Source organism: Akanthomyces muscarius, chromosome 1, assembly GCF_028009165.1.
Source record: "Akanthomyces muscarius strain Ve6 chromosome 1, whole genome shotgun sequence".
NCBI classification, from domain to species: domain Eukaryota; kingdom Fungi; phylum Ascomycota; class Sordariomycetes; order Hypocreales; family Cordycipitaceae; genus Akanthomyces; species Akanthomyces muscarius.
In genome coordinates this window covers 6,274,424-6,300,972 of record NC_079241.1, presented here as the reverse complement: position 1 = coordinate 6,300,972, position 26,549 = coordinate 6,274,424, and the positions used below count along the sequence as shown (strand labels likewise).

At 54.9% G+C, this 26,549-nt stretch overlaps 9 protein-coding genes across 9 annotated transcripts; 4 read left to right on the top strand and 5 right to left on the bottom strand.

Annotated features, from left to right (window-relative positions):
* Positions 1-5,608: 5,608 nt before the first annotated feature.
* LMH87_007138 (uncharacterized protein) lies at positions 5,609-6,109 on the bottom strand (the record flags this gene model as incomplete). Its single annotated transcript, XM_056192178.1, has 2 exons — positions 5,609-5,940; positions 6,022-6,109. 2 exons carry the CDS (start codon positions 6,107-6,109, stop codon positions 5,609-5,611), a joined length of 420 nt encoding a protein of 139 aa, XP_056060423.1.
* Positions 6,110-8,614: 2,505 nt separating this feature from the next.
* On the bottom strand, positions 8,615-10,100 carry LMH87_007137 (uncharacterized protein; the record flags this gene model as incomplete). Its single annotated transcript, XM_056192177.1, has 3 exons — positions 8,615-8,813; positions 8,880-9,279; positions 9,344-10,100. 3 exons carry the CDS (start codon positions 10,098-10,100, stop codon positions 8,615-8,617), a joined length of 1,356 nt encoding a protein of 451 aa, XP_056060422.1.
* Positions 10,101-11,818: 1,718 nt separating this feature from the next.
* On the top strand, positions 11,819-13,336 carry LMH87_007136 (uncharacterized protein; the record flags this gene model as incomplete). Its single annotated transcript, XM_056192176.1, has 1 exon — positions 11,819-13,336. The coding sequence occupies one exon, from the start codon at positions 11,819-11,821 to the stop codon at positions 13,334-13,336; it is 1,518 nt and encodes a 505-aa protein (XP_056060421.1).
* An 84-nt stretch (positions 13,337-13,420) lies between these two features.
* LMH87_007135 (uncharacterized protein) lies at positions 13,421-16,493 on the bottom strand (the record flags this gene model as incomplete). The annotated part of the gene is made up of 18 exons (XM_056192175.1): positions 13,421-13,570; positions 13,618-13,699; positions 13,757-14,094; positions 14,148-14,406; positions 14,459-14,511; positions 14,560-14,664; positions 14,719-14,779; positions 14,826-14,960; positions 15,008-15,024; positions 15,074-15,181; positions 15,229-15,299; positions 15,358-15,688; positions 15,741-15,817; positions 15,871-15,989; positions 16,045-16,090; positions 16,142-16,173; positions 16,229-16,286; positions 16,382-16,493. 18 exons carry the CDS (start codon positions 16,491-16,493, stop codon positions 13,421-13,423), a joined length of 2,154 nt encoding a protein of 717 aa, XP_056060420.1.
* A 743-nt stretch (positions 16,494-17,236) lies between these two features.
* LMH87_007134 (uncharacterized protein) lies at positions 17,237-19,300 on the top strand (the record flags this gene model as incomplete). Its single annotated transcript, XM_056192174.1, has 5 exons — positions 17,237-17,240; positions 17,421-17,588; positions 17,662-18,768; positions 18,827-19,172; positions 19,231-19,300. 5 exons carry the CDS (start codon positions 17,237-17,239, stop codon positions 19,298-19,300), a joined length of 1,695 nt encoding a protein of 564 aa, XP_056060419.1.
* Positions 19,301-20,720: 1,420 nt separating this feature from the next.
* Positions 20,721-21,158, top strand: LMH87_007133 (uncharacterized protein; the record flags this gene model as incomplete). The annotated part of the gene is made up of 1 exon (XM_056192173.1): positions 20,721-21,158. The coding sequence occupies one exon, from the start codon at positions 20,721-20,723 to the stop codon at positions 21,156-21,158; it is 438 nt and encodes a 145-aa protein (XP_056060418.1).
* Positions 21,159-21,190: 32 nt separating this feature from the next.
* On the bottom strand, positions 21,191-21,754 carry LMH87_007132 (uncharacterized protein; the record flags this gene model as incomplete). The annotated part of the gene is made up of 3 exons (XM_056192172.1): positions 21,191-21,492; positions 21,554-21,678; positions 21,726-21,754. The coding sequence occupies 3 exons, from the start codon at positions 21,752-21,754 to the stop codon at positions 21,191-21,193; spliced, it is 456 nt and encodes a 151-aa protein (XP_056060417.1).
* Positions 21,755-22,182: 428 nt separating this feature from the next.
* LMH87_007131 (uncharacterized protein) lies at positions 22,183-24,435 on the top strand (the record flags this gene model as incomplete). The annotated part of the gene is made up of 3 exons (XM_056192171.1): positions 22,183-22,207; positions 22,490-22,696; positions 22,751-24,435. 3 exons carry the CDS (start codon positions 22,183-22,185, stop codon positions 24,433-24,435), a joined length of 1,917 nt encoding a protein of 638 aa, XP_056060416.1.
* A 281-nt stretch (positions 24,436-24,716) lies between these two features.
* LMH87_007130 (uncharacterized protein) lies at positions 24,717-26,087 on the bottom strand (the record flags this gene model as incomplete). The annotated part of the gene is made up of 2 exons (XM_056192169.1): positions 24,717-25,688; positions 25,767-26,087. 2 exons carry the CDS (start codon positions 26,085-26,087, stop codon positions 24,717-24,719), a joined length of 1,293 nt encoding a protein of 430 aa, XP_056060415.1.
* Positions 26,088-26,549: the final 462 nt, after the last annotated feature.

The window sequence follows — 26,549 nt, the reverse complement described above, 5'->3', positions numbered from 1 at the left end:
TTTACTGCGGAGTCGGACAGGCTTGGCCGCTTATCAGCCAAGGCTACAGACAGGACGGACTTGAATAGGAAACAGCGCCGGGTTCTCCAGAGGCCAAGACTTGGGCCCAGCCAAGTGGCCACTGGCATGAGGCAGACGCAGTCTTCCCTGCCTTCGGAAGGGGACAAAAGACCCGCCATAATATCGTGGATATTGTTCTGGCGAGCATTTCATAATGCCAATGCAGTGATGGGATGTGCCCACTTGGTCTGCGCAGGAGTGGGCAAAGATACCAACAAGACGCTATGGCCAGCGAATTGATGATATGAAACTGGGTCGCGCGGTTATCTATTCGAACCAGTTGCCAGTGGAAATGCCCAGAGGCGTTGGTCCGTGATGATACGATGGGGCTTCAGCGGCACTAGGTTCTGGTTCACAGCCTGCAGTTGGTCAGGTGCTGAGGCGCATATCATGGTTCAAACCGCGGCGGATTACCATGAAGCAGAAAAGATGCGCTACGACAACGGAACCCTCCCGAACGCAATGAAATCTAGTCGCGCATAATTATGACGGTGTTATAGCGGCAAAAACCGAAGCAAAACCATCCACGATTGGCAAGAAGACGTGGTTAATGCTCGATTTCTCTACATAACACGAAAGACTTGTCAATTAAATTGTACGTAATAAGTTAAAAGAGGCGTCGGGGACTAGACTGTCTTGAGATGCTTAATTACCAACAGCATGGGCTGCATTGGCATGCACTTGACAACGGCCAGATCAGCACTCTTCTCAGCCGTTTTGGGCCCCATAATGGCAACCCTGCTCAGCATGTGGCGACTGGAACGGGTCAGCGCTGGGGAGTGAGGCAAGCGAGCCAGTGAGTAACCACTTCTAGAGCTAGTAACTAGTTAATCCTCCAGACAGCTCAGTGTTTCCGGGCGGCCTCAGGAGGGGTTAACAAGGCTGCCCCCGATGAGAGGAATGGCACCAAGAAGCGAGAAACAAGCCCTTGGATCTGGGTTTGAAAACTTCCGACGCTTCCTGGGTGTCTCACAGCGCCACCACTCGAACCCCCGGAGCACTACTGGGAACCATGAACTGGCGCTAATAGCTGGCGCAAAAGGCCAACGCGGAACTTCTGCAAACAGCTATGTGCGTGACCCTTGATATTGGACTGCCTTGCGCTGACTACAATCCGTCTCCAAAACTTCGATGACGATGCCGCTCAGGCTGACAATACAAACTACGTGGGAAATATGATTGACTGGAGTGGCCCAGCACAACCCACCAGAGGACTGGGGAAAACCCACAGCGTATAAAAACGGAGAAGACCTGAAGCATTGCCATTTCGCATCATCTCCAGGCAATACATCCACTTACCCCGTATCCACCAACGATCTTGCGGGCCTGCTGTATGGAGCGGTGAGGTTTGCAGTTTCAATAGACTGGAGCATTTCCCCAGAATCTGGCCAACGACGCTTTCAAACTCCAACGATACGCACGAGACTACGAGATAACACTCAGGTGAGGCTATCCCAGGCGGAACTACGGAGTAGTGGACTCGGAACGAAAAGTGTAAACCAGAAAGCGGATTTGTTCTAGAAGGGCAGCCACCTTTCTTACGCCATGCCTTCTGGAACGCCTGACTTGCAGGCAGCATGGGCTTCCAAAACGACGCCACTGGGACTGCACACAATGCATAAGCCCGCGAGTGGCGGTGGCTTTTCTTCAACCCGCCTGCCTGCAGACGGACGAATTATGGCTTTCGAAAATAACTGCCGCCAAGCGGGACGCACAAGACCGCCGTGTGCAACGGGGCGGGCAAGTGCCTTTTGCATCGGGCACTTGCGCCGCCGAGGAGCTGCAGCCCCTGCAGCCCTCCACTCCCCATCTTCTGGGCTGGCATAATGGGACATTTCTGCAGTCAGGTTCATGATTGGGAGCATGGGATCCCAAGTCTCCTCCCTCCCACACGGCTGCACATCACAGGATGCGTGGGGAGGTGTTGAGTGTCGGTGCGCTCTGCCAAGTGTCGGTGGCTTCGGAGCCTTGTAGAAATGCGTCGCTGTCCGGAATCATCTGTTGCGACTATGCAGGACTTGCGTGAGTATTCTCGTATTTCGGGCAAATTGCATCCCCTCCCCATAGCGGCCGACTGCTATGCAGGCTGGCAGCACACTGCTCCTTTACGGCCGCAGTAGCCTAGTTGTTTAATTTTTACTTTAATTGGCCTCCTGCACCAGCGCCATTGCATTCTCGCAGAGACAAGACGCGCAATTTCGTTGCGCATGCTTGCATGGTATGGGTTTGCCCAAAAGAAAACATTACGAAGACAATGCACGGCTTTCCTCATGTTGCGTCCCCTGCGCCACACAGAATGCAGGTGCAGAATAATTGGCTGCCCCCCCGCCCTTTCGTCGGAGGGAAATTGATTGCGTTTGCACGATGAGAGTTTCGAGGCGTTTCTTCCCCAGTTGGCTGGGCTAGATACACACCCTTTGTCTCTGTCCCCGCGACAGGGATGCTATGATTTCAAATCTACACTGGAAGCGATGGATAAGAAGCACAAGGGGGCATGAACGCGGCTGGAAGCGGGCTAAATCTTTCGCCATGGCTTTCGGAAGGGGCGAAGGCACTGAATATGCTGATGAAGCTAAAGAATGAGCCATTTTCATTAATCTGCACAAATCCCGATCATCGCCATGCGGAGAGGTGGCTTTCTCTGTACTTTGAGGATGTCGTCTCCTGTCATCCAGCCATGTGGCAGCCCGCCCAACGCCAACGCCCGCGGCGGCGCCTCCGGCATGAACGGTCAGGATCGGGTTTATTTTGGTGGCAGCACAGCGCGCGCGGAAGGAGATTCCGCCCTGCAGAGTTGGCACAAGACGGGGAATACCAAGATATTGGCGAGAGGGCGTACTGGTAAGAAAGTATACGAAAGCGCCACGTTGTGCCAGGTCCTGAGTCGTGTCTCCGACCAGCTGAAAGGGCTCATGCTGGGAACGAGGCGGTTTTGTCTCCGTAGTGTGAGATATTTTTGGTACTAGTACTGCCGTAATCCAAACTTACCCCGCATTATGATTAGAAGTTCTGTTGAGATGGTCATGGAAGGCGCATGGAAGCTGTGGATATCCTATCTGTTCCTCGTCTGATGGCTGGGGGCATGTGGTTGGATGGTTGCAAGGTGTGGCATGATCCAATGGGAGAGGCTGGGAGCTGATGGCGTCGAATAGTTGCTTTCCAGATATGGAGTCGATGCGATGAATGTTTCAAGGATCATGGGCTCTCTTTGCCCACTTGATCCCTTTTTCACGGAGGAGACGAAGTGCGTTACGAGTCAGAACCGGGCGAACAATAGAGGCAGAGGCAGGGGTTGCGGATGTCGGCAGATGGGAAGCAGTCGAGGGTTGCATGAGAGCTGTTTCGAGCGCTTGGACTGCTACTGCGAAAGCGATTCTACTGACCCCATCTCTAGGAACAGGCTGGATGTTGGGCCAGGTTCCCGACACGAATGAGTTGACAGGTAGTTGGACATTCCCCCCTGTTGGGAGGAAGGACGACCAAGACGCAATACTGCCATCTGTTTGCCCGATACTGCGGCAGCAAGGAGTAGTCTAATGGGAACTGCCCCTAACGCTACTTTGTGATTTGCAGCTGCGCAAACGACGCTGTATACGCAGTGAGGAACGTCGAAGCGATGCACAGTCGAAGCGAATGGCGAGCTGGAGAGGCGTGGAAAGCAGACTGCGTCCGAGATCAAAGGGCAGACATCTGTTGCGTACCTGACCATCCTGGCAAGGAAACACAAGTCGATGTACTATACTGCAATGCATCGCAGACGAGACGTTTGTCCGCATCAGTGCGAGGAAAAGCCGAGTTCTTGTCACGCAACTTCAACCGTCCTCGGCGCAGAGGGTACACGGGCAAGTGCTGCCCGAGGAGAAGTAGAAGATCATGTTATTTATGTTATCATTTCTTTCTTTTGATTCTTTTAATCCTCTCTTGTCCTTTTTATTCTTGCAAAATTTCTCAATCTTGCTGATCATCTCCATTTTCCTCTCATGCCGTTCGTTCCATAACAACTATATTTTCCGTCCTTGACCTTTGCTCCATGATAACTAATAGCTTCCAGCGTTGTGTTCTCTCTCACCACGCCATTTGATGGGTAAGTGAGCCGAGCAAACGCGTCGCCAGGACGTCACGATTCGAGAGACGCCGAGAGCCATGGCGGCCTTTGTGGCCAGGCGCGCGCCCATAAAGGCCACCCGGCCGCGCTCGAGCACAATGTACAACTACAACTCCCTCGCGCTGTTGCCAGTACCAAGCCCAGGGGAGAAGTGTGACCCTATGTTCTTGTCCTGCGGCTGCGGTCATGGCTCGATGCTGCGCGCGGGGTGCAGCCAGACAACACAACAAAAGTACCTTGCGACCGGGCGGCTGCGAGTGCCGCACGTCGGATGTCGCGATGCCATGACGGCAGATCTGCAATGCGCCACGCACACTTGTGCTTCCCACCGGGGCCAGTGATGTGCTGTCGTGCCATCGCGGCCATTGGCGAGCTGCTGTGTTGCGTCGGCCATGCCGGGAATATACACAGAGGCTTGTGTCTTGCTGAGCATTCACAGTGTTCAATTGTTGGCTACTGCCACACCCCTGCGATTTTAGCCACGCCAGTTACACAAGCACAGAAGTCACATAGGATTGTTGAGGTGGACATGTCTCATATGTTTTACTTTTTTTTGTTGATATTGCACTTCCACAATCCTTCACCGCTTTTACAGACAGGTGCTGTTCTCTACATTTTGATTCCACCGGATCAACAAAACAACCTGTGGTAGCAAAACGCGTATGAATAATGAATCAATACGGTAACCAAGAGAGTAGTGACCAAAGACATTGAGGGAAGCTCAGAAAAAATGGTGCTATGCCGTAGGTGCGCGTTGCTGTCAGCAGACAGGCCCCAGACAGGACAGCAAAGAGGAAATGACCGTATAGACACTCTCGAGTAAGCTACAGCGACTTCTGCAGCGGCCGAGAATAGACTGGCGCAAGGCCATTGGCCATCATAGACACCTCACCCGGCGCGCGCTGGCCTCGTAGGAGGAAGACGGCGCACTCGGAGGACTCGGCTACCGCGACAGTGTAGAGAGGGAAGGGTGGTTGTGTGGGAAAGAAGGTGAGCATGGCACGCTCATCGGACATGCTGAAGGAAAGGGACTGCGCGCGACTTGTCCGCAATGTCGAGAAGGCCTCTTTCCGTTGGCGTTCTGCATTACATATTGACAAAGCCCACAGCGGCACTCCAAGCCAAAAACTTTTGTGTAGACGCTTGATTCGAAGGACAGGTTGTCATCGTACGGGAGTAGGTGCCCGGGCGGGCAATTCGTGCCGATCAATTGGCCAGAACTGGTTGATGCTGGCTAGTCGGCAGATGGTGAATGGGGGAGAGGTTGATTTAGGGGGGTGGTTGGGTAGTTTTGGCCCGTTGTTGAGGGGAAATGGAGATGACGAGCGATTCAACTCCGTTTTGTGTCTACGGCTCATGAGCACATGTCGATTCGCCCTCTTGGCCAAGCTCACTCCTCTCCGGCGGTGGGAGAAACGAAGCGAGCGGGCGCGAGTGTTTTATTTAGCCCAGGAGGGCGGCGCCACCGGACTCGACGGCCTCAATCTCGGCGAGGTTGATGGGCTGGCGGCGGAAGCGGGCGGGGAGCTCGGAAATGTCAAAGAAGACGCCGCTGGGGGCGTCGACGGAGCCGAGGGTAGAGCCGGACATGCCGCCGATGCCGGCGTCGCCGGAGCGAATCGTCTTTTGCAGCGGGCCGTGCTGCTGGGCGTGGTCGCGGTAGGAGCTGAAGCTGGCGTGGCGGGAGGAGGAGCCGTCGGCGGCGGCGGCGAAGCTCTCGGGGAGCTTGCCAGAGGGCGAGGCAGGGTGAGGCTTGGGGCTGTGGTCGACGGAGGCTGTTGAGGCAGGAGAGATGCCAAGGTTAGCGAGCTGCTTGAGAGGAAAGTTGGGAGTGGAGGGCGCAGAGCAAGACATACAAGGAATGGAGCGAGGACCAATGAACTTGATCATGGGCTGGCGCTCGGCGTGAGCAGCGGCCTGGCGGAGAGCGCGAGTGGTGAACATGTCGACGGTGATTGAGGGGTATATTGAGGAGTTGAGCTGATTGTTCGAGGTGAATTGGTGAGGCTGGAAGCGCGAAGAGAGGTAGAAAACGGAGAGACGAAGAAAGTCGTGGGCGCGCCGAGTGGGTCGTCTGATTGCGGCTACGTGCGGGTGGATTCGTGACGAGGAAGGCTTGGGAGAGACGTTGTTGTCGGAAATGCGTTTGAATGCGGCGGGAAATGGATGCTAGAAAGGATGAAGAATGAAAAAAGCTGAACGGTCGGAGGGTGCGGGAGGGGAAGAGGGAAGAAGGGTATGCGGGATGAATAATATATGCTGGGGGTTTTGTCGGGGGAGAGCGAGCGTATTCGGGGCTACTGGTACTCGGGTGCAGGCAGGTACGGGGAACGGAGACTGGTGATGTAGCATGCAAAGCTGTCAGGCAGCCACTAACTAACTACCTAGTCAAAGAAGCCCGCGCGGTGTACCAGTAAGTTGGTGGCAGCATCGGTGCCGAACGCAAACGAGAACCGAAGGACGCGCAAAAAATATTTCAGGCCTTTGCCCAGGAACCGGAGCTTCAGGCTGCAGCCACGGCTGCAAATTGGTGGGGAAAGGACGCTGGAAAGCACGCCATTAGTAAACTAGTTTAGTGGACTCTGGCGCTATAACCGGGGCGGACGCGCTCTCTTTTGGCCTTGTCGTCGTGAATTTGTCTGGTCCAAGCCTTGGAGTAGCATCGGCTGATGCGGGAGTCCCCTCCGAGTGTCGGAACCGGCCTGCGACTCTTATCTCTGGCCAACCACAGCCAGGCATCTACTCTACCAGTACACTCTCTACTGGTACTGCCTGCGTATCTATGCTTCCCCGCGGGCCGAACGAGACGGAGCGGGGGAGTCTGTGTGAAAATTTAAACATGTTTTGCGGTTGGAAAAAAGTCAATTTTCATTATTAATTGTTCAATCGACCAGCCCTCGCCCATGGACTGATTTTTTTGACATGACGTTGCTCTTTCGAGCGAGTTCTGATTATGCATCTCCTACAGATTTAGATTACTCGGAGGCATAACCCACCAAGCGTCACCACCACCAAAACATGTGAGATGGACCCCCAAAACAGCCCATTTCCCTTGTGATGGCTCCCCCGCCCTCCCCAACGGGCAGAACCGGACGCTACGGATGAGACAGACACCCAGCCTCATATGCAGCATGCAATATGCGAACCTCTCTCTACCAGCCCTCTAGCCTCACCAAATGCTGTGCCGGCCAGATCCCTCCGTCCCGCCCTTCCCCAACCGCAGCTTAAAATCTAAAACAACAACGGCTATATGCTTATTTTGCTACCCGTCTATTGGCAACCAGAGACGACAGTAGTATCGCAACAGCCAACTTCATCGTCGTCTGCGCTCGTCCCAATCCCGTTGTCATCTCTTTACCGTCCACCAGCGCAACTCTGGATGCCGGAACCCATCTCCATCGGCTTACCACACCTCTCCGCAATCTAAATCTCATCTACGTGCGTATCCGTAGTAAGACAGTACTAATACTGCACCGCCGCCCGGCTCCCGCCAGCTACCACCGTCTGACCGCAGCAGCACAGCCTTCGTACCCCAGGAATCGGCTCCTGCTCGTCTTTCCGTCTCTCCTCGTCTGGCTACTCGTCTCTTCTATAGCCACGTGCAAATCTCTACCGGCGCAAAAGAGCACTCAACCAAACCCCAAAATGGTCCCCTGCGCTGCTGCACATCTGCATGTCCCCATCTACCGGTGCCTCGCTTGGTGCCAATCCCTGCGGCTTTCTGACATGTGGCCACGCACGTCCCTTGAGATCTCCTCCCAGTTTGCCAGCATACGTCGAAACGTGTTGCATCACTGAACGTGGTTGCGTGGACGGTCAGCGCCGCCCTTCCCCTCACGTCTTCGGGAAATCTCGCGTCTCCAACTTCCCATCCCCTTGTCCAAATTGACCCTCATAACTAGCTCACAACATCCCTGATTACCTCGGGGAGGTCTCTCACTCATTGCGTCATCCCGCCCAATAGCCTCGATCCTGTGCTGACTTGTGGCTGCGCATTGCCGAGTCGAGAATTCTGGAGCTGCCTGCTAGGAACTCGGCTTTAAGGGACTGTTATAAGACGTTTGATGTCCTAGTAAACCTGTAGATCAGCCCATCACAGCTCTCGCACATGTACACATAAAAAGTCCAAATGCGAGCCGCCACGCCATTCTCTCGCTAGACCGTCGATGATCCTGCTTGAAGGCGGTGGCCTGACGCCACCTTACATGTGATTTCCAACTTGCCGTCTACCACTTCACTGCACACTGCAAAGCCCATCAAAGACCAATTTCATAACAATTCTTCGTCTATTCGCTATAGGTAAATTATTCAAGTAACACAGAGGACCTGGCAGAAACGCCACAGCACCTGTACAGTATTCATAGGAGTACACATAGACACCCCGTCGTCATCATCAATCAAGAGTCAGCTCGCCCACCTTTCCTTACCAATGGGCCATCGCAGTCGTACCTATCCCTGCTTCACCGTGGCTCGCACAATCTCGACGCATTCGTTGGGGTCCTCGAAAACATGCCACGCCTCCTTGGGAATGTCCTTGAATGCCTTTTCGAACCGCGCCGGCTCGTTCTTCTCCCCCAGCCCAAAGGTGGCCGTGTCGGTCGGCTTGCGAATGAGAATAAGCCGGATCCAGCCTGGAAATGTGCGATATCTGTGAATCACGAGTTAGCCAGCTCAAGAAAGGATGACGCGTAAACTGCTGTCCACGTCCACTTACATTTCTCCGTAGGCCTCGGGATCGGACTGCGTCGAGTCGCCAATGACAATCATCTTGCGCTCGGGCAGCCATTTGTTAATCTTCTTCATGCGGTCGACCTTGTACTCCTCCGTGCCCATGGTCAAGGCCGCCAGCAGTCCGGCAATCGTCTTCCAGCTCGTGTCGCGCAGAATCAGAGTTCCCTGCGGATAGTGCGCGTCGCGAAACTGACGCAGAAATGGATACAGGTTGTACGGCGAGGCTGACAGGTAGAACCAGGGCGTGTCTGTTTTCAATATGCCATCAATCGACTTGTACAGCTCTGGCATCCCTTCGCAAGCTCGCGGTTCCTCAACGAAAGTCTCTCGCAAGATGCCAATCGGATCGCTTGTCGTCGTAATTTTGATGGTATCATCGATATCTACAAAAGCTGTCAGCCACCAAAAAAAAGTCCTCCAGCTGCAAAGATTCTTCATCTTGCGTACCTGAAATGATGCCCCAGCCTGACGGACTGGCGTAATAGGTATTCATGCCGAGTAATCCGGGTATGCCACTCGGTACATCACCGGCTCTAGCCTCGACCATTGCGCCTTTGGAGTGACTTCTCACCTGTGCCACATTCGAGCTGACGCCGTTGAAGCCCGTCGGACCGAGCTTGATGGTCCTCGACGAGCGCGTTTGCGTGACCGTCACCGTCTTGCCCACGCGCACATCCCACACAAATGGAATCAGGCGCTCCTGGATCGTCTTGCGTTCTTCTGCGTCGTCGGCGATGCCCAGGACGCGCGCGACACCCGCCACGGCATCGACGAGGTGCGAGCGCGGCTCCTGCTCAAAGACGGCGGCCACAAACTCGGCCTCCCAAGTCGAAGAGAAGCGGCCGCCGGCCGTCCTGTAGGCCGTGTTGTCGAAGAGCCAGACGGCATCGTCGCTGGTGACAGCGCGCCCGCCGAATGGGTTGAGGCGACCCAAGCGGCTCAGGGCGCCGGCGAGGCTGAAGCGGGTGGTGAAGCCGGGGGTGAGGCTTGCGACGGCATCGGCGCTGGCGGCGGCGAGCTTCTTGGGGTCCGGCAGGTCGGCCTCGATCTGGTCAAAGTTGTTTTGCTTGCGTGTTCGTCTCTGCATGTCGGCGGCAATGGCCGATGGGCTAAAGACGGCCTCTTGCTGCTTCTGCGGTTGTGTATCTTGTTGCTGTTGAGGCGGCTGCGTCTGGTGCTTGTCTTGGGTGCTGGTTCCGTCCATGCTGGGCAAGGTTATGGTCGCGCGTTTCGAGGACACACGCTAATTGAAATAGGAGGATGAGACAAGCAGGCAATTTCCGCGCCAAGAGTCGTGACTCTACTTTGCAACGACGGGTGATGAGCTCGCTGCGACGCACAAGCAAGGTGATGCTAGGCAGGCGGTGGGTGGTCAGGTGGCGGTGGTGTTGGATACGCGACTGCACCTCGTGGAGCCGTGCTGAACAGCGGGCTAGGTATGTAAAAGGAGGAAAATGGACAAACAAGATATTTTGCAGAGGTCAGGAGTCGAGGAAGACGAAGAGGCAGCCAGCTTCTGCTCTGGTGGGCGTTGTGAGGCTAACTCTGACGGCATCACATGAGGGCGACGGGAAGGAGGGCTGGGGGCTGTGACCTTGCCAGTTGTCGCGCCTTGTGCCTCAGCTTGGTGACGATCGCCATGGGTAAGCTCTCAGCCTTGCATCAGCCCTGACGTAACGAGTCTCTGCAGCATCTTGGCGCTGTCATGTATGCCTTGCGGGTTTGCCATTTTCAAAGTCCAAGTCGATTCAGACGTTAAGTCGATGAGTACGACGTTTTAATTTGCGACATGTTCTTGATCGGGGCATTAAAGTTGTACCAGCACCGGGCCGTACCTTTTAGCCTTTCGTTTGTGCGGACCTGTCTCGTGCCGTGCAGCCTGGAGCCCACTATAAATAGAGGGGGTCACCTGCCCCGACGTCACTGTAGATGTCGCTGTAAATGTCGCTGGAGTGGCAACCGGAGCACATTTGTGTAGTTGTCTTGTAGAACATTGCATGGACCGGGAAAAGGGCAAAATAAAGAAGAAGAAGAAAGACAAAAGTAATGGACAAAGCACAAGATGAGAAAATATTCGTTCGTCCCACAGACCTTTCCAAGCTCGCGTGCTGCTGCATCGTGTACCTATGTATCCCCCCATTGGCGGCTCCTCCGAGCCAGTGAGCCCAGCTACAGCGGGTTATACAGCGGGGTCTCAGCGCCACCCCCAGATTTTGACCCTATAACACAAAGCCCAATAAGCCCTTCGGAACCCCTTTCGCATCATCAACGGAATCCCGAAGCAAACATTGACCTTCCGCATTCAAAGTGATAACAAATCTCCATAATCAGTTTGTCTCTAACCGGCCCGCAAGCCATGTCTTCAATCTATCGATACCCCTCCTTTCAGGTTCCTGTTCGGCCTTCCGAACCACCGGCAGTCCCGGGTCCAGCTCTCAAACTCGCATCATCCGGTTGGGTATTGCTTGATCAGGCAATAAGACACATTCCTCGGCAAAATGCAGACAAAACGCGGCATCTCTATTCTACTACAGACACTAGCTTCGCCAATACGCACGCCGGAAGCCCGACGTCTAACCGCCTCTCTGTCAGACGGCGAGTGATGCCATCGTGTACACCATAACATCACCATACCAACATCCAGCAAACATTCCCCAGTTTCTCCGGACATGAGTGCAATTTGTACTGACCGTGCACTCTCGGGTCCTCCGACTGCAAATTTGCAGAAATTCTCCCATACATGTCCCCAAAATGTCCATTGATAAATAACAAATGATGCCCGGAGGACCACCCAGCCACCCAGGACGAAACAAGAGACCCAAACCGCGTATCTCCAGAAACTCACAAGAAATTCTCCTTCAACCCTATCAAATTGATTGAACACATCTTTTTCTATCCCATGAGGCTGCTGTCACCGCCGCCATGCCCTCCTACAAGCCCCTGCCCAAATCGTTTGCCGAGGGCCGCCTCTCCAAGCCCATGAGCGACCTGCTCAGCGGCTACAATGAGGGCCCCCGTCTCGCCTGGGAGGTCAAGCACCTGTCCACCATTATCCAGGTCGACCGCGCGCACGTCGTCATGCTCGCCAAGCAGGGCTACATGACGCCCGCTCAGGCCGGCGCCCTGCTCGCCGAGCTCGACGACATCCGCGGCGCCGGCGCCGGCGGCTTCACCGTCACCCCGGGATACGGCAGCATGGTCCTGCAGATGGAAAAGGTCCTGACGGAGCGCGTGGGCGACGAAATCGCCGGCCGCCTGCCCATTGCCCGGAGCCGGCTGGACCAGGGCGCCACCGTCCGCCGCCTCGTCGACCGCGACAGCGTGCTCAGCGTCGCGCAGCAGCTCCTGCGCCTGCAGGACGCCCTCGTAGAGACCGCCGACAAGTACGCCCACACGCCCTTTATCAGCTACACGCACATGCAGCAGGCCCAGCCGACGACGTTTGGCCACTACCTGCTCGCCTTCTTCGAGCGCCTGCACGACTCCTTCCAGCAGCTGACGCAGGTGTACCGCCGCATCGACCGCAGCCCGCTCGGCGCCGTCGGCCTGTCGGGCACGACGCTCGACATTGACCGCGACCTGACGGCGTGCCTGCTGGGCTTCACCGAGGTCCTGGACAACTCGCGCCTCGGCCGCGACAGCTACTACCAGGTCGAGCTCGTCTTCGCGCTGACCATGATCATGACGCTGCTCAACGACCTCTGCAGCGACCTGCACGTCTACAGCTCCGTCGAGTTTGGCACCGTCGAGCTCGACGACTCGCTCTGCAGCACGAGCTCCGTCTTCCCGCACAAGAAGAACCCCTACGCGCTCGAGACGGTCAAGATGAAGGCCGGCGAGGCGCACGGCTGGATCGTCTCCGCGCTCGCCACCTTTCGCAACGAGGGCACCGGCGACACCAACGGCCGCAACGTGTCCTTCATCGACGACGCGTGCGCCACCACGGCGGGCATGATGTGCCTGGCGGGGGAGATTGTGCGCGGCGTCGTCGTCAACGAGGCGCGCTGCGAGGCGCTGCTGTCCCGCGCGTGGGTGACGACGAACCGCCTCGGCAACGTCCTCCTCACCGAGCACCACGTCGACTACCGCTCCGCGCACTCGGTCGTCGGCCGCCTCGTCAAGAACTGTCTCGACAAGGGCGTCGCCAAGCCCGACGTCACCATTGCGATGCTGCAAGAGGCCGTCGCCGAGATGGCTATGGAGCCGGTGGCCATGACGCAGGAGGACCTGGTCGCGGCGCTGTCGCACACCGACTTCATCAACAGCAGCATCAGCTTCGGCAGCACAGGCCCGCGGCAGGTACAGAGGCTGATGGTCAAGGCGGCGCACACGAATGTCAAGAACCTGGCGTGGGTCAATGACAAGACGCGCCGTCTGATGGTCGCGGACAAGGAGCTGGACGCTGCAACAGCGCGGCTTCGACAGAGTGTGGCTCCGTAATTCTTCATGATATCCTGGTTTTTTAATGTTTCGCATATATATACATAATAAATGCATTATGATACAGTTATACTGGTAAGCTGTTTATGGTATGGTGTTCCATAGCGCCGCAGAATCTTGTGACTGCACACCGTCTTGGTTGAAGGCGGGATACGTCTCGAAAGGCATCATCAAATTCATACCGAGTGTCGACATGGAATCGGTGCCAAGCAGAAAGTCAAATTCGTTGTTTCCCTAAACGTATTAGAACGATTATTTTGGATGTAGGCTGCCGTACTCACCGATTCGTTTTCGTCTACAGCTGCCTGTGAAAGGGGCGTGTGGGCCGTATCGCCCTCTTCCTCTGTGAGGATTTTATATAGTCTGCAACCAGTTAGATGTATCCCTCTGTCCAATTCCCTCTCCCAAGAGGCGACGTACTCGAGCGTCTCCGATGGTCCAGCAGATATTATGCGCTGCAGGATGGAGCGGAGGTTGGACAGGTTCGGGTTCCAAACGGTGGGGTGTTCACCGTCGCCGAGAAACTGATCCGAGAGCATATCAAAGAGTCTCAGCAGCGGTTCCGCCGTGGGCACCACTCGACAGTACACGGCCAGGGCACTCGACACGGCGCTTATCGCCCGAAGGGTGCGCCGCAGGGGCAGGATCGTGGGCTGCACGGCAAGACACTGCAGGAGCGTCACGCCGCATCGAAAACAGTTGTACACGGTGATGGGGGAGTTGAACGTCTGTGGGTTCAGACTCAGCTCGCGCGCATTCTGCGTCAAGTTAGTAGGAGTTTTGGCCGATGAGATGTGCTGGCCCTGCATACCTCGCATGCGTCTGCGGAGAGAGTAACGCAGCGATAGAGTAGGCTTTGGTCTATCGCCGTGCGAAACAAGAGCGGTCGGATTAGTAATAGGGCAGCTTGGAAATATGTCGCCTGGACGTTTTCGTCGGTTTGGTGAGGAAGAGTGGCTGGCAGCATGTTTTGCGGCGGAGTCTGTTGTCGCCAAATGTCGAGCTCCGACAAAAACTCCATGACGTCTTCGTATGTCGGCGCAAAAGCATGCGGTCCCGACAGTCGAGTTCTGTAACTACATTAGAAATGACCCTTCAATTCTAAGATAGGAGAGAACATGCATGATGCGGGATCTGATTCGGTATATTTGCAAGTGGTGCAACGACGTCGTCATCTGGGTTTCGTCAGTCTATGTCCTCGTCACGGAACGGGCAGCTCTTACTGTTGTGATTGCGCCGTCTCTGTCCGCCTCTCCAGATGCTTGTTTATCTTGGAGATCTCGCAAACGCTGCGCATCAGTGCACATAACGTCGACATCTACGGGTACCTGCTATTATCAGCGGTTGCGAACCAGGCAACTTCTCAGCTGGGTGGTGCTCACCTCGACATCAATGTCCATGTCGTGGACACCAAACGGTCGCTTGGACATGATTGAAACCATTCTAATCAGTCAGAATAGTCCTCAATATGGAAAGAAAAAGTACATACCTGTCAAAGCAATATGTACACCAGAAAAAGCGCTTTTGTAGCTCCATGGTGTACGGGTCCTCGTACGGTGCCGTGTCGCATTTTCTGTGATATCCCAGCTCAATACACAGACGCAGAGTGACGCCCAAAAGATGCCTGAAAATGTTAGATATGTCGAATAAGGGCGTACATATGTTTCGTACCAGATAGATGGGCCGCTCTAAGCTTGGTTAGTCGCATTTTTACCGCGCAAGGAAGGGCTTACTTACTGGTGCGCGAAACTGGTACTGCATCAAGGTCAGAAGCGCTTGTACAGTGTCCAGATCCTGTTGCGCCAATACGTTCCCGAGGTATCTCAGTGAGTGCGTATAATATCCCTATAAAGTCAGTCATCGCATTTTGCCTTGGTGCACGCGTGCCCTACCAAGGATAGCTGCTCTGAGCCGGTAGAGAATTGCGCTCCAATGGCATAAATAATCCAGAGGAAATAAGCATCTGTATCCGATGTTAGCCCATGCCCAATTTCTCTTGCTAGCCTTAGAATCGGCCATACCTGTCTGGGCCTCGATATCCTTGTCAATTGCTGCATGGCAGACTGCTTCGCGCGTCTCATTCAGTCTGTGCACACGCGCCCAGTCCACAATGCAGTACCGCGCCTGCGTGTGCATATATACTGTCTGAATAAGAAGTTTGGAATTTTCGGCCGAGGGGACGATGGGCAGAGTATCGGAGTCTTGCTGAAACGGCAGCGGACGGCTGTGCAAAATGTTGAAGACCGTCGTATCGGAAGTCAGAGTGATCCATGTTGGCTCTGGCAGTAAGAGGCTGTCCCGATTCCTGGAGGGACTGAGCGATAGCGAAGATGGGAAGTGTGCGGATAATACCTAGCAAAGTTAGAAAACGCATTGAATCAGCTGGGATGAGCCGAAAACTTGCCCCATTACGTCGTCCTAGTCGTCCTCCACGCTGGCTGCCTTGCGACGCGGCCGCATTGCTGCTCACGCGACTTGCCGCTGTATTGCCATGTTAGTCAAAACAGTACTCCAACCTTCGAAAAATATCATACCTGGAGAGCCAGCGTGAACGGAGGGAGATGAGTGGGATTGATTCGATGCGGCTGCGGTTCGGGCCGTCTGCAAATCGGCTTCGAGGGTATGTACTTTCTCTTCCAGTTCTTTGATATATCTAGCATGTCCTGTTAGCCCACTCTGGAAATCGGGTCAGCGTGGTGGCTTCATACTCTGCGCCTCGAGGAACGCCGTCTGGCGCAATGTCGTACTGGCAGTCTACCTCTCACTCAGCCAATGTCGCACTACACGGTGTACACTGAAACATACCCGACCCTGCCTTCATACATGGCGTGCATGTGCTGGGGAAGCGGTCAGCATGGTGTGCATTGCGAAGAGTGGGTGACTGCGACATACCTCTGTTGGCCACTGGCGCTGAAATGGCACTTGATCTTCTTTTCTTTGCAGCGACAGCCTGCGCGCATCCAACCGATCACGTCATTAGCAAATCGCCCACTTTATGCGCCGAAAGTGTTTCTCAATTTTCTTCTTCTTCCCATCTCAACCTACAAGCATTCGTGCTTCGACGCGCGGGAGGGGCGCTGTCGACTCGCTTCCGCTTCTGCGGCTTGTTCGGCTGATATGGCACCCCGGCCGCGGAGGTACCATATGAGCTGTCCATGGCGGTCGGTAAAACATGCGTCGCGCATCTATGCAGCAGTGAAAATCACCCGCGAGAGCAGCCAAGGAGACGGAGCTTCCTTCTAGCGGGCAGCCGCAACGGGCGAGGCTCCGACATTGGGAGGAGGCCAGTTGGCGGCGCTGCCCAGGTCAAGGCTGCAAAGCACTCCTCCAATTTCGTCTTGGAGCCAACCAACAATTTTCCGCGGGCGCAATCAGCAAACGTTTTACCCCAACTTCAATCTCCACTCGTCAACTGCCTAACCCTGGGCGGGCGATAGGCTAACGTCAAGCTGTCTAGTTATCTGCGGGGGGCGGGGGCTTGAGCAAGCAAGAAAGGCATGGTCGCATGTAGTGGCGTGGGCATCGCAATAGCGCCAGTGCCGATCCCATCCGGTCCTCGCTCAACGGTGAGATGAGGCCCCCAGCTGGGTACGACATCATCAGCCATGCGAGGAATCCCCAGAGCCGCAAGACCTCCTATCGGGGCAATACTGGGCACTGACGGGGAAGAAACATCTACCAACACCATAGCCACGCCGTCTTTCTTTGTACCTGGACGCGGGGAAGACGTCGGTGTGATGTAGAAGGCGTTTGAGGCTGGGCCCGGAATTTCCGAGCCCAAGCCCCTCACGCACACGGGCTTCCGGGCCACCGCGCTATTGAGATGCGGGCGCTTCTCCAGCCAACAAAGAGCTGAGTCTGGGGACTGACGATCCATGGCCATTTCGGGCCACCCGATGTATGTGTGTGTGTGTGTTTATGTGTGTGGCCGGTCTGCGGCAATGGTTATCGCCACGAGAAAAGACAAGTTTGCTTCCAAAAAACCTTTATTTAACAGAGGCTGGCCTCTTGTCGAAACACAAACATACAGTCTCATCAACTCTTTCTTTCACTCTGAGATTACACATCACCTCCTTTGTCCTAGTTACTACCTTTTCTCTGCGTGTTGTCAAGATGGGTATCAAGGCCATCTGGGCGCGGACCAAGCTCGGCAGCTATGGCAGTGCATTTCGCGAAGCGCCGCGCGAAATTCTTTTCAACAAGATGCTCCTGCTCACCTGCCTCCTCTTTGCGTGCGGCGCCGTGCCACTGAGTAAGTTTTACTTGACCACTTATTTTGTGCCGTTGTCGACCCCCAGCTAACATGCCTTCTTAAAAAAAAAAAGCCTGGGACCAAGGATCCTCGGCAGTGATTGCGACGCTGCCCAGCTTCCAGAAGCATTTCAACATTTCTTCTGGCACGGATGCAAGCAAAATCCAGTATTACGTCTCCCTCGTCGGACTTGGCGATTGCATTGGCGCGGCTGGCTCCTTTTGGCTCAACGACCGCCTCGGCCGTCTCTGGTCCTACCGTCTGTACATTGGCATCTGGATGCTCGGCAACATCCTCCAGATTGCCGCCCCCAACGTTGCTGCTCTCTATGCGGCGCGCATTATCTGCGGCACCGGAATCGGCGGCCTCATTGTAATCGGTCCGATCGCGCTGGTCGAGATTGCGCCCGCCGAGATTCGAGGCATCCTGACATCCTGGTTCACCGTCATGATGGGCCTGGCCCACGGTGTGTCGACCTTTTGCGTCTACGGCGTCTACCTGGACAAGCGGCTCCACGGCACGCGCATGCAGTACCAGGTTGTCTGGATCGCCCCCATCGTCTTCATGGGTCTCTGCATTGTCGCGAGCTTCTTCCTCTGTGAGTCGCCCCGCTGGCTGTTTCTCATGGACCGCCAGGAAGAAGCCACCGAGATCCTGGTTCGCATTCGCGGCCTGCCCTTGGACCATCCGCGAGTGCAGCACGAACTGCAAGAGATCAAGGAGCATATCCACCAGGAGAGAGTGTTCTACGCGGGAGGCAAGAAGACTGCCAGTTTCAGGAGCATCCTTAAAGAGACCTTTACAGTGCCTGCGAATCTCCGCCGCGTGCAGCAATGCCTTATTCTCTACTCGCTGCCTCAGCTCTCTGGCGCGTCTTCCATCTCTTCCTACCTCATTCCTATTCTGAAGATTGTCGGTGTTGCAAAGGGTACAGAACGCAACCTCTTTCTGAGCGCCATGTACACCATGTCCAAATTTTTCTTTGCCCTAATCGCCTCGTTCTTGTTTGTGGATGCTCTTGGTCGTCGCAAGTCGCTTTTTGTCGGCTGCACATGCCAGATGCTCGCAGACTTGTACGTTGGCATCTATGTCAAGTATTCTCAAGAAGGTCCCGTGTCGACGGCTGCGTCACAGGGTGCCATTGCGGCCATTTTTATCCAAGCCTTCGGTTACTCGGTTGGTAAGTGTGCTCTCCGCGCCAATGAGCGGAAGATTTCTCTGCTGACACACCATGACAGGACTTCTTACTCTACCCTTTGTCATCTCTGGCGAGCTTTGGCCCAACCGAATTCGGTCGTTTGGCAATGCTCTTGCACAGTTCATCCACAGATTGTTCATCTACGTCATTGCCTTTGCGATGCCCTCCTTGCTCAAGAACACCGACAACTGGGGCTCTTTCATATTCTTCGCCGGCTGGTGCGGCATTGCGTTACTCTACGTCTACCTCGTCGTACCCGAAATTGCTGGCCTTTCCGTCGAAGAAATGGACGTGGTCTTTACTGGACCGTGGCTGGCAGCCCGGCATTATCGCAAGCCCAAGGCCCCCAGAGAAGTTGAAGATAGTGAAGGCGACCAGTCTGTTTCGTAAGTGCAACCGTTCGCGCAAATTTTTGAGGTGTCACTATCGCTAACTGGCTCTCAGACGCTCGAGCAGTGGCAAGCCAACCCAAGAGCAGAGCGAGGTTGTTTCTACGACTGTTAAGCAGGTTTAGCTCCAAGGAATGATATATGATTGATGGCATTCTTAAGAGACTTCTAATTCCCACGAATTAAACGTCAACGCGCTTGCTTTATTTCGCGCTCCACCGTGCTATCCGCCACTATTTAGCTGACGCCGATCCAACCGTGATATGACACACAGAGCAGCCATAACTCAGGCGGGGATGGATGCTGTGATACCTATGTGACTACCCGGGGATCTTTACAGGTGGTTTCAGTCTAAAAGGAAAGTCTCTCAGCCACCAAAGCTCAACCTTTCTGGGCGTCCACTGCCAGAAGAGCTGCCCGTTCTCCTCGAGCGTCTTCTTAGACACCTCAGCCCAGACCTCTGCACTGGCCGGACGCACATTGCCCAGCTCCTGAGCGTATTTATCCGCAGTTTCCACCCGGCCGCCACCTCGTCGTCGAGCCAGCCCACCTCCACAACAGCCTTGCTCAGCCGCCCAATGCCTTCATTCCTCTCTGCGTCCAGCCCGCCGGCAGCTATTATCTGGCAAAGTAGAAGGTGTCGAGTGTGCTGCAGGAGCTGCTAGTCTCTTGCGGAAAGGGATACTTGCTTCCCGTTTCGCTGCTCAAGGCTCGTACCCCTTAAACTTCAAGTCTCCGCTACCAAAGGACCATCCGTGTTCATGCACTGTATGCCATGCAGGCCACAGTCCAACATGATTCTGAGGTGATACTTCGGCACGAGGCCAACAAGCCGGCCCCTTCACATGGCAGGTCGCCACTAAGGCAGTCAACGTAGTATTCTCGTCACAGTCGCTTAGTCCAGGAATAAGAGGTAAAAGGACGAGTGGCCGTTTATTTCGCGAGCAGTGTCAAGGGCGAAGCCTGAGTGAAACGACGGTGGAGACGCAGCGCGATGCGATCATGAGCTGCCTCCCACGGCGAGCGCATTGCAATCTGTTTGGAAAATCGTTTTATTTCGTTCATGACGACTAATTTACGATGTTGACATCACTAGTAGGGAGATTGCTTTTTTCAAGAAGTCTTGATACGTATTGCGGCAGTGCGAAGTCTAGCTAGAGCACGGGCAGGCGGTAATTTCAGTGCTACGTCACTGGAAGTTAACGGAATCCTTTTTCCTCGACTGGTCGAGGTTTTTTTTTTTTAAATAGAATTGTAGTGATGTTTATTGACTTGGCCTAAGTATCACTCAGTTCGGTCTGGGGGACTTGGAACGGGCATCTAGACCGCCACAGTAGGTACATGTTGGTGTTCTGCCACGAACGCCTCGCCAATTATACTTTTTTGTACACAAGCCACGACAGAAAATTCACAAATGCATGTGGTCTTTCATGAATCTTCTATTCCTCCGGTTCTCCCTGTAACTCCGTTCCATATAAAGCACACACGGCGCTCAGCACTCACCAAGCGCCCATACAAAATACAAACACTACCCGCAATCGCATAATGGAGAACACATATGACAACAAGATCAAGCTCGTTTTCGCCGCCATGGCCGTTCTCATGCAACCATGTGCCTGGCTTGAGTCCCTCTGCCTGTACATTCTCAGCATCGACGACGCCACCACCTTTCGCGTGTTTCCCTCCCAAGATGCACACCCTGAATTCCCCGTCATCCTCCCCAATGGTTTGGCCTTGATTCACATCCTCTTGATCCCGAACCTCGTGTGGCTAGAGAATGAGCCTGGAAGCGGCATGCTGGTGGCCAAGCTGGTCGCGCCTCTGACTAGGCGGTGCAGTCGTCGTGTGCGATGGCTACTGATGCTGCCGCGGGTCTGGCTGTATTTGGCTCTGTTCAATTATCATATGGTGTCTTTTCTTGAGGATCCGAGCCGAATCTTTGGTATTGCTCTCAAGCTGGGGTTTTCCATGTGCATTCTGTGAGGATGTTGGTATGTGCTTGTTCAAGCCTCCCATTATTGTAGGGAAATGATGTTCTCGGTCTCCGCCAATATCCTGCCAACGAACTTGAAGCTGGACTTGCTGCGACCAGGAAACCTGATCAAACCAGATAGAGCCTCGGCGCTATAATGAGTACCCTTTTGCCAGCACGACAAGTTCCGGCTAACTATGTGTGCTTTTCGATCTCCGCATTGATACCAGGTCAAATACGTTGGTGACCGAGTGAGTTTATTGGTATCTATCTGGCCGAACAATAATTCCATTAATATCCTCTGTCGGGTGGCGTCAAAGTATTGTTCGTCTGTAGATTGATGCTCTGCGGTCGCCAATGTTAGCCCTTGTTCGACCACTATCTGTAGAGTTTGGGGTTTTCATACCGATTATTCTTATATTTTCAAGCAGATACTGCTCATCCGTAGGCGCAAATATCAATGTTGGTCGATTTTCGAAAGCAGAGCATGATTCATGGCTGCTATTTCGAGGTTGTGTAGTCGGTCTTGGTCTGGTGTGATATTGTCGAGGTGCGCTGTGTAGAGACTTGATGCCAACACCAGAGACGCAGCCTTGAAAGCCGACATTTTCAATATGTTTAAACACGTTTCTATACACACCTACTCGTATCTCGTATCAGGACTCGCGACGGTCGCCTGTTTTTGAGAATGGTACAGCTTATGGCCAGTTATAGCTCTACTCGGAGCCTGCTATCAGCTTGTGCCAAGAAGCGTGGGCTTGGCGCGGCGAGACCCGACGAGCTCCCTTTCTTTTCTGGCGGTCGCGAAGAATTCGAGAAAACACAAATTTTCAATGAGAGAAGTGAAAATCTTGAAATTTCCGATGCCCAATTATTCTTCCCATCGTTGACTGGGGGCAGCTGACTCCAACGGGCTGGCCTGCTCTGAGCTGCGGAGAGTGTGCAACCTTGATCGCCAACTTTGGCTGAGTGAGCCGCGCCGTCGGGTGGTCTCCCGCAGTAACCATTGGCTGCACAAATTAATTAAATAAATTCATGCAATCCCATCTATGCTCTGCCAGTTCACGCGCATTCGTCCCACGTGCAGACCATCTTGCCCTGGCCGCCGCCAGACTGCATCTGAGACCTTTGGAATTGCCCACGTGCAGCTTGGCAGCAGCACCACAGCAGCCGCTAACTAGACGGATTGGCCAAGCTCAACTTCACCCAGGCAAACCCCAGCTCTCTCCACCTCCAGGCAATTTTTGTTCGGCGTCGCCCGCGAGCCCCGGTTGCTTGGCGCTCGCTACCCTTTTGCGTACGATAAGCCGGCTTTCTTCTGTGTGGACAGGCCTTAAAACAGCTGGGGCTGCCGCATCTGCGTCGTCGCGTGCCCTGCCTGCCGCCGACCGCCACCCGCCAACCTTCATCTCAGCACCTCCGGCCATGAAGACATCTACCATCCTCGCGGCGCTGGGCGCTGCTTCCTGGGCCGTCGCTGATGACGTGCTCTACAGCAAGCGCCATCTCTCCAAGCGCTTCATCGACAGTGATGGCAACTACAACATGAGTACGCCGAGACTAGACGGCCGCGTCAGAGATGCACTCACTAACAAAGAAACAGCCTTTATCCACGTCAATGATGTCCACTCTCATCTTGACCAGTTTGCCAAGTCAGGTTCCGACTGTACAGACCCGTCCAAGGGTTGCTTCGGTGGCTATGCGCGCATCAAGACCAAGGTCGAGGAGCTCCGCGAGACGTTTCCCGATCATCTGCTCCTCAACGCGGGTGACGAGTTTCAGGGCACCCTGTTCTTCTCTTACTATGGCGGCGAAAAGATTGCAGAGACGGTCAACAATCTCAAGTTTGACGTCATGACCCTCGGCAACCACGAGTGGGACAATGGCGACGAGGAGCTCGGCAAGTTCCTCAAGAACCTGACCTTTCCCATTATCTCGTGCAACGTCAAGTCCGAATATGAAGCTCTCAACAAGACGGTCAAGAACTATCACATTTTTGACAAACATAAACTGGCCATCATTGGTGCCACCACTGAGACGACCAAGGGCATCTCCAACGTGGGCAATGGCACCAGCTTTCTCGATGTCACCACCGAGGTCCAGAAGGCCATCTGGGAAATTCGCAACACCACCGACATTCGTCGCATTGTCGCCCTCACCCACATTGGCTACGAAGAGGACCAAAAGCTGGCCCAGAACACTGAGGGTCTTTCCCTCATCGTTGGCGGTCACAGCCACACCCTGATTGGCGACATGCCCAATGCCGCTGGAAAGTACCCCACCATTATCGAGGACCAGTCTGGCAAAGAGGTCTTTGTCGTCACCTCGTACCGCTGGGGCGAGTATCTCGGCTCCATCGACCTGACCTTTGACAAAGAGGGCCGCGCTCTCTCCTATCATGGTGCACCTATCCACATGACCAATACCACGAAGCTCGAAACGTCGCTCCAGGATAAAATCCAGGCCTGGCGCAAGCCCTTTGAGGAATACGGCAGCGAAGTGATTGGCACAACTAAGAACGAGCTTGACCAGACCACCTGCCAGAAGGGAGACTGCCTCCTCGGCCAAGCCATGGTTGACGCCATGCTCGACTACCGCCGCAACATTTCCAAGAATGCGGGCGATGAGCTGGCCGACTTTGCCTTTATGAACGCCGGTGGTATCCGCGCCACCATTGGCGCCGGCAACATTACCCGCGGCCAGATCCTCACCTCGTTCCCCTTTGGCAACGCCGTCGTCCAGCTCCCGTACTCTGGCCAGGAGCTGCGCAAGATCATCGAGGGCTGGGTGTCCCGCGAGAACCAGTTCAGCAAGAAGAAGACGTCGTCGTGGTTCCAAATCTCCAAGGACATCAAGATTGAGTACAACCCGGACAACGACGCGGGCAGCAAGCTCATCAGCGTGACGGTTGGCGGCAAGCCGCTGGACGAGACCCGCAAGGACTACCGCGTCGTCACGCTCGACTTTGTGGCCCGCGGCGGCGACAACCTCGTCGAGCCCACCACTGGCTTTGCGGCTCTCGATGCCGACTCTGATGTGTTTGAGGCCTATGTCAAGGCCAACACGCCGCTGACGAATGCGCTCGAGGAGCGCGTGGTCAAGACGGACAAGAAGACGCCCGACTCGACATCCACCCCGGGAGGCAACAACGCCACGAGCACCAGCGGTCCCAGTGGTGGAAGCTCGAGTCCTGCCGCTACCAAAGGTCCTAACGGCGCTGCTGCAGGCCTCGCCATGCCTATTGGTCTCGCTTTTGGTGTGGCCGTGGCTGCTGCCTTGGCCATGTAAGTGCATCTAAGAGTCGGATGGCCGGTATGTAGACACCAGCGTGTCCGAATATGGACTACATTGCACAGATAGATCAAATCATAAATACCGATGCATATACTAGCATGTCTTGTCAGATCTAACGTGAATAAATCGGCACCCGGATAGAGAGGCCCTGCATTTTCTAGTGGAGAATTTGTCGTCGTCAAAATTAAAGTCATCTATAGAATGGTGGTCGCTACGTGTCATGAATGTCTATGCAAAACGCAAATCATAAGTAAATGCATCAAGTCACTTGGGCTCTACTGCCTCCTTTGCAGCTTGCCCGCTTCCATCGTCTCATCGCGAGCCTTTTTGAGAAACGGCACGAGCGCCGTGCCGCCAGTCCCCGTGAGCTGCTCGTCATCCTTGGACGTCGACGACGAGCTCGCGAGGTTTTGCTTGCCCGTCTTGCCCTGCCACGGCTGCTTGGACGGGATGATGATGTAGCGCGTCACAATAGAAATGTGCTTTTGGCGAAACGCCGTCAGCGCCGTCGTCGCCGCCGTGTACGCGTCGCGGAGCCGCTTCTGCGCGTCCGTCTCCGACGACGACGCGACCATGGCCAGCTCGCGGATGCTTCCCATGCGCGCAACCTGCACGAGGAAGCGCCGGTGCGGGCCCGGCATGTACTCGCGGACCTCTTGGTGGAAGCTGGCGTGCTTCTTGTCGCCGTGGCCGTTGTGCTCGACGCCGAGCACCACGTCGAAGAACTGGATCAGCGAGCTCTGGCCGTTGCTGCCGCCGCGCAGCTGGCGCCACTCGCCCCGGCCGTCGCCCTCGTCGTAGAAGACGCCGCGCGGCAGGCCCGCGGCGGCCATGTTCTGGCTGCCGGCGAGGAAGGGGCGGATGCGGTGGTAAAAGGTCATGGGGTCGCACTTTTCGTACATGCGCTCGAGGAGCTGCGCGACGCTGTCGATGCAGCGGCGGAGCTCCTCGAGCCCTGCAACGACGCCGTCGTAGTCGCGGGCCTTGACGGCGTCGAGCGCCGTGGTCATGGTCTGCAGGATACCGGCCGCCTTGGCCTCCATGGCGACGCTGATGAGGAGGAACCACGACTCGGATTCGGTGCCGGTGAAGGAGAAGCACAGCCGGAGCTTGTCCAGGTCGGAAAAGTCATCGCCGCCCTGGCAGGTAAAGTTCCACAGGTTGGCGGCGGCATATGTCAACACAGGCGGCAGCTCAACGTGAGCAGACACTTTAAGAAATGGGACTGATATTTGCGGAGGCAGTATCTGTGATGAGATCAATTGTCAACAATTTTCTCCATCTTCTTGGTGTCTCTGATCACATCGAAAGCATCTGAGACATACCTCTTCGGGCTTGTCACCACCCCACACATAGGCGTGTGTCATGAACGCCAACATGGTGTACGCTCGGCGCCATTCAGCCTCGGACACCAGTTTATCGACAGAGAGGATCGGTAGTTGGCGAATTGCATCGTGAATGGTGCCGTCGTCGATTAATCGAGCCAAGTTTTGTCCCACGGCTTCCCACGGCTGGTAGTATGGGTCTGACAAGACGTGGACGGGGCTCTTTTCAGGCAGGAATGCGTTTCTGGTGACGGCGAATTTGTTGAAATCCAGACCTAGGCGCGGCGACCCTGGGGTTGGTTGCACGGCGTGTGGTGACATGGCTGCTTTGGGTAGGAGGTTGCGAGCTGTAAGACGGATGTGTATGTTGTGTGGGTGCAAGACAACAACCGCAGCTGAGAAGAAAGGAAGCAAAAAAGATAGAGTGTGGGAATAGAGTTGTCTCCTGTTTGGCTGGGAATGACATGCATTAAAAACGAACAAGAATCGGGGAAAGATTGAAAGGAATGGGTCGGTCCACAGTGGTTTAATGATTGATTCGAATACGCTCACCCGAGTACCGGATCGAGCTGCATTTGCAAAGAACGCCGAAGATCCGTCATCCGCTAGGTTAGTGCATCCGACCGTCAGGGTTCAAATTGCGCGACCGGCTTCTGACCGAGGGCCAGTGACGGTCCAACTTGAATCGGCGACAGCCAATCGCGGAGTACCATGCGGGTTTTGACGGTCAGGGAAGAGAGTGACCAGCCCCTAAGAAACGCCTATTTTAGAATTTGTTACCAG